Raw genomic sequence first — 6,272 nt, forward strand, 5'->3', positions numbered from 1 at the left:
ATTAAAATTTAATAAAAATTAAAATAATCAATAAAAATTAATGGTTACTAATTAATAATTAATAATATTGAACTAACACGAATAAAAAATAAGTAAATACATAATAATTTATAATAATTATTAAAAATAATTAATAATTAATAAATAACATAATTAAATTAATAAAAATAATTAATCACTAGTCATAAATAATAAAATGATTAAAACTTAATAAAAATAAAAATAATCAATAAAAATTAATGGTTACTAATTAATAGTTAATAATATTGAACTAACATGAATAAAAAAATAAGTAAATACATAATAATTTATAATAATTACTAAAAATAATTAATAATTAACAAATAACATAATTAAATTTATAAAATAATTAATCACTACTAGAAAATAATAAAATGATTAAATTCTAGTAAAAATTAAGGTTACTAATTAATAATTAATGATATTGAACTAACACAAATAAAAAATAATTGATAATAATTACTAAAAATAATTAATAATTAATAAATATAATTAATAAATATAGTAATTAATTAATAAAAAATAAGACATCTAGGAAATAATTTAATTAAAGAATATAAAAAATTAAAACATTTAAAATAAATTATTAAAATCTAAATTAATATTTTATAATTAATTAAAAATATTTAACAACAAATACAAAAAAATGATAAAAAGTTTAAAAGTTACATAACATTTAATACAAAACATAAGTTTACACATAATAAAGCGATCGTCATGATCTACATGCTCGTACGTCATACATATAATTATCCTAATCATTGACATTTGTTCATATGTCCTATCACTACCCTATGCAACTGCAACAACAATAATAAACAAAAAATTAAGACGACAATAATAATAAATTGGATGACATTGCATATAAGAGATGGATGTTGCATCCAAGTGCCATCTCTTCCTCGAGCGGTTGCGATATTCGGATTTTCTACCAGCCATGAAGTGGGTTGATTGAATTCTTTAAGCTCTGCCACTAGGTCAACAATCAGTTCATCGACCCAGTAAGAGGAGTGTGTATGCTTTTCCCACATTGGGCAACACAAGAACACTCTTCCCATATTTTCATTTGTTCTAGCCTTGTAAAGTTCCATATATCCAGTCCTACATTCACACATTTATTGGAGAATGCCTAATAACCATTTTCCCTACATAAAAAAATGTTTGTTCACATAAATAGCTATAACAGTTCACTACAAACGAAGCATTGAGGTGTCTCTCCCTCGTTCGTCTTGCAATGAGGCCATAAACTGTGCATCAGCTTGCCCATGAGGTGTCTCTCCCTCGTCATGCTCTTCTGTCACTACTTCCTCTACATTTTCATTAGGCACTTGCACATCAGGTTTACCATAGTCATTGAAAAGGGAATCAATTATTGATTTCCTTCTTAAATAGTTGTGGATAGCAAAGCATGCAATGAATATGTCTCGTTGGACAGGAAGATTGAAAGGTGCCATTCGTTTAAGAAATGGAAATCGAGCTTTCAAGACACCAAACGATCTCTCAATTACATTTATCATATTTGCATGTGCTTGGTTGAATCGTTCTTCTTTAGTCCTAGCATGCACACGTCGAAAGTTTGCTGCCTAATATTGTACATTTCGATAGGATGCCATAAAGTGTCTTGTATTAGCCTATACAGCATCATCACATAGGTAGTACTTGTCTGTGTCAATCAAATTTATCTATCAAAAAAATGAATTCACCAAAAAGTAATGAATACCCCTAGAACATCAGTCTTACCAGCAGGTAGAAAATGGAAAGTTGTTGGCAGGGTTGCATGCAACCTCATGTAAAACCTTGGCGTCATGTGTTGTTCCTTCCCAATCGGCATAAACATATGTGAACACCATGTTAAAATCACAAACAACTAGCACATTTTGGAAACATTCTTTCCCTCCTCTTCCTCGATATGCTAGTTGTTTCTCCGGTGCTACCACAACATGAACATGTGTGTCATCTAAAGCACTAACAACACCCTTCAACAACAAATGAAAACAAACAAATAAAACTCGTTTTGAGCTCAACCCCTATAATAAAAATTATGAAACCTATGTCACATTATCAATTAGTTACCTTGAATACTTGTCGAAATCGTTTGTGGTGCTCTGGATAGTTTGGGTTTGGGTCAAATGTAGTTGGGTAGATTGTCTCTCGTGCAAATTCCATTATAGCAGCCAACACTTGATGGAAATATCTATGCACTATTCGAGTGGAGTGCTGGAACCGTCTCTTCAAAATGGAGAACCTTTCACTATGGCTCAAACACAAAAGAAACATAGCCATCTTTTCCTCCATTGATATGTATCAACTATCATGCAACCATTCGCGATTTCGAAAATGGCCATGTATCCGTACATATGTTTCAACAGGCATCCTCATAACCCAAATGGTTTGGGTATCATTTCCATTTAATAGTTCTTGTGTATACATATAACTGGATAGTGTAGATTCATAATCTGACATCCTTGGAATACACTTCCGTAAAGTTTTTTTATATACCAATAAAGAAGGATAATTATACCCAACCTCTTCATCCTAGGTGTCAACATATTTATTGGTTACTTGATAGACATCATTCTACATTGAGATTAATCTAAAAGCAAATATTCAAGCATGCCAAAGATAAATATGAAATTAATTTTGAACCAAATTTATTGGTTCAAATCTTGAACCAAATTAAATCAGATCTGAACCTACGCAAATGGGCAGAAGGCGTTCTACCCGATTTGCGTAGATTAGGGTTTTTTTGGGAAATCGGTTCCCAGTTAAAGGGAAAATAATCTGAAATTAATTTTTATAAATCTGGATTATATTTATAACTGTTCTTTATTATTTTCTTGATTTATGGGTTGTTCGTACAAATGGAGATCGAAATCTTGATTGGCGCAGTAAACCTGCGATTTGCAATTTCTTACATTCTGGTCTGTAAATATTTTTTTTATTATTTTCTAGATTGAATGTATAGGATTCGATCAGATGTAATATTGATAGAAATTAGGTTTTCTATTTATTTTATTTTCTTGATCGAAGATGGCGGTGCAGAAGGAGAATTCGCAGATACCAAAATTGCTATCTGCGATTTGCAGTTTGTAAAACTGCAAACTGTGTTCTGACGTTTGTTTTGCAGGTTGGAGTCATGCAAACAGCCCCTAGACTGATTCTTGATTGTCTTTGATCAGTAGTTTTAATTTCAGATCGTTTCTTGAATTGAATCTTGAATTGAAAATCGAATCCCAGACCAATTCGAACCAGATTGGACCGAATCTGTAGTTCGATGGGGGCTGTTTTCAGCCATGTTTTCTCCCACTCTTGAGTCAGGGATTGATGTTTAATTGGAAGATTTAATTCGGCCCACACCTATAAAGCCCAATTTTGAAGAGTTAAAACTGCTAAAGCCCACTAATTGTAGGAAAGCTATATGGGCCAAACTGCTAACCCTATTCAGTCCATATACCTAGATAATATTAACTGATAATATTATGAATTAAAGTGGGCTTTATTAATGGGCTTTATAGATATTAATTGATTGGATCAATTTTATCCCTGCATGTGATGTATGGATGAGTGATGTTCTACGTACATGGGCCATAAGTATTTGGCCCATGCTGATACGACAGTGGCTCTTGCGCACACCATGGCTGAATGCACATCATTGCCATGGTGTCCCTAAAGATCATTTGATGATCTCCCTCAGTGGTGGGCCCCACACCCCTGAAAAGGATACGTGCGGAACCCTAGCCGTTTAGAGGCCACCAGAAATCAGGATTTATGAAAGTTAGTGGGAGCCACTTTGGTTTGACCTAAATTAAACTAGGGCGTAACTTTTGTTCCCTCCTGGAATACGAGTGCATGTGATAGGGAGATTCATATGATGAACTCTCTAAAGTCCTTCCATCATTAGCATGAAGATGGGTCCTTCAGTAATGAGGAAACACACCACAAAATTGGGCTATCCATTTGGTGTTGGATCTGTCAGAGTGTTTCATAAGATGATAGAGGCATCAAAGACCGATGTGGGAGGACCTCACCAGAAAATGGGACTCTTACGGTACCTTGGCGTTCACGAATATGATGGGTGAGCACTCACTGGATAGAAAGGTTTAACCAAAAATGGCTCTGAACCTTGTCTAACAGAGGCCAAAGGGAAAGCTCATATGATAAGTGGATATGATCCTTCACAGAAAGGTGGTGGGGTTATGTAGCTGAAATAGTTGGCTCCATGCACCCTATGTGATTTCCCACATTTCCAGAGACAATTCGTAGTCTCCGTCACTGAGATGAGAGGGAAATCTCAGAGATGAATAAATGGGAATGGAACATAGATTAAAAGTCGTATCTATGTAGATAACATGAATCAAATTAGTTTGTGAACTGATGTTTGCTCTTTTATCAGAAAATGGTAAACGGACAATTTGTAAATCTTCTTGACGAAAACAAGCTTAAGGGCCCAAACTATGCCGATTGGTATCATAACCTAATGCTAGTCTTAACCTCTGAAAAACTAGATAAGGTGGCTAAGAATCTTGCCCTGGAATGTCCGGGAGATAGGGCTTCTGAGGCTAGGAGAAGGGACTATCAAGAATGGGAGGAGAAAAAATCCCTCGCTCGGTGCTATATCATTGCCTCATTGGACAATCTGATACAGATCAAACTTGCCAAGGACATATTGGATAGTTTAAAGACAATGTACGAAGAGCAGAATCGTTCTACTTGGCAAAAGGTCTTGAAACTGTTCATGACCGCACAGATGTCCAAGGGGCAGCAGGTTCATGACCATTGTCTCTGGATGATGGGCTACATCAATGAGCTTGAGGCTCTTGGATCCGGGCTGGATAATACGACCCAGATAGATGCCACTCTCAATTCTTTGCCTTCATCCATCAATCCATTCATTATGAACTATAATATGAATAAGTTGAACGTCAGCATTCAGGAACTCAGCAATATGTTGCAGAGAGCCGAAGAACTAATCAAGAAGGATGAGCCCCTAGCCATGCTTGTTGAAGCTGGCAAGAAGGGCAAGAAGAGGAGGGCAAAGAGAAAGCCTCAGAAGAAGGCCACCAAGCCCAAAAAGCAGAGGAAAGATAAGGCATCAGATGCCTGTTACTTTTGCAAACAGACCGACCACTAGAAGAGGAATTTTCCTCAATACCTGGAATCCAAGAAAGGTAATTTCAAATCTTGTATCATAGAAACCAATTTGTTGGTAGCTTCTGCGTCCTGGTGTATTGGCTCCAGGGCTTCAACTCATGTGTGTAACTCACTACAGGGGTTCACGGTAAGCAGAAGGCTGAGTGAAGGAGGGGTGATGCTTTACTTGGGGACTTCTGCAAGTGTTGTAGTTGCGGCCATAGGAACCGTGGAATTAAAATTTAGAAAAGGATCTATTGTACTCAAAGATTGTCTTTTTGTACAGAATTTAAGAAGAAATTTGATTTTTGTTCAAAACTGTGTGTGGATGGATATTCTGTCTTCTTTAGTAATACAATTACTATTAAAAGAAACAACAGATTCATCGCATACAATGAACTGGAGAATGGTCTCTATGTTCTACGTCCTTCTCTAGAAACTAATATAGCCGAAACTACGTCGACTAATATCCCCAAGAAAAGAATCTGTGATACAGTTAATCCCACGTGCCTATGGCATTACCGACTTGGCCATATCAGTATTGATCGCATCACAAGTTTGGTAAAGGATGGCCCTTTGGATTTTCTAACTGTAGAAGATCTTCCCACTTGTGAGCCTTGCCTTCAGGGTAAGATGACGAAACGGCCATTTAACAGTAATCCTGAAAGATGTATAGGCATGCTTGACCTTATACATAGTGATGTATGTGGTCCCCTGAGTGTTAGGACTCGTAACCAGCACGTGTATTTCATTACATTTACCGATGATTATTCTCAGTATGGTTACGTGTACCTAATGAGACACAAGTCCGAATCCTTTTAAAAGTTCAAGGAGTTCAGACAAGAGGTCAAGAAACAGTTGGGGAGAGAAATTAAGGTCATTCGATCAGATCGAGGTGGCGAATATCTCTCTGACGAATTCAGGGACTACTCAAAGGTCAATGGGATAGTATTACAATTAGCTCCTTCTGCTACACGACAACTTAATGGTGTTTCATAGAGGAGGGACAGTTACTTTTTGGATATGATCCGGTCACTTCTCGTGCACTCAGAGTTACCCACATCCTTTTGGGGATATGCATTAGAGACTACTACGATATACGTGTTGAATCGGGTTCCAAC

The 6,272-nt window shown here is 36.0% G+C and overlaps 1 protein-coding gene across 1 annotated transcript; it reads right to left on the bottom strand.

Moving 5' to 3' along the window:
- Positions 1-1,652: 1,652 nt before the first annotated feature.
- Positions 1,653-2,304, bottom strand: LOC148849134 (uncharacterized). The gene is made up of 3 exons (XM_088951392.1): positions 2,095-2,304; positions 1,818-1,997; positions 1,653-1,703 (listed from the first exon to the last, which is right to left on the bottom strand). The coding sequence occupies exons 1-3, from the start codon at positions 2,302-2,304 to the stop codon at positions 1,653-1,655; spliced, it is 441 nt and encodes a 146-aa protein (XP_088807518.1).
- Between the last annotated feature and the right edge of the window lie 3,968 nt (positions 2,305-6,272).

This window comes from Nelumbo lutea, chromosome 6 (genome assembly GCF_056320005.1).
Source record: "Nelumbo lutea isolate HS-2025 chromosome 6, American lotus-T2T, whole genome shotgun sequence".
NCBI lineage: Eukaryota > Viridiplantae > Streptophyta > Magnoliopsida > Proteales > Nelumbonaceae > Nelumbo > Nelumbo lutea.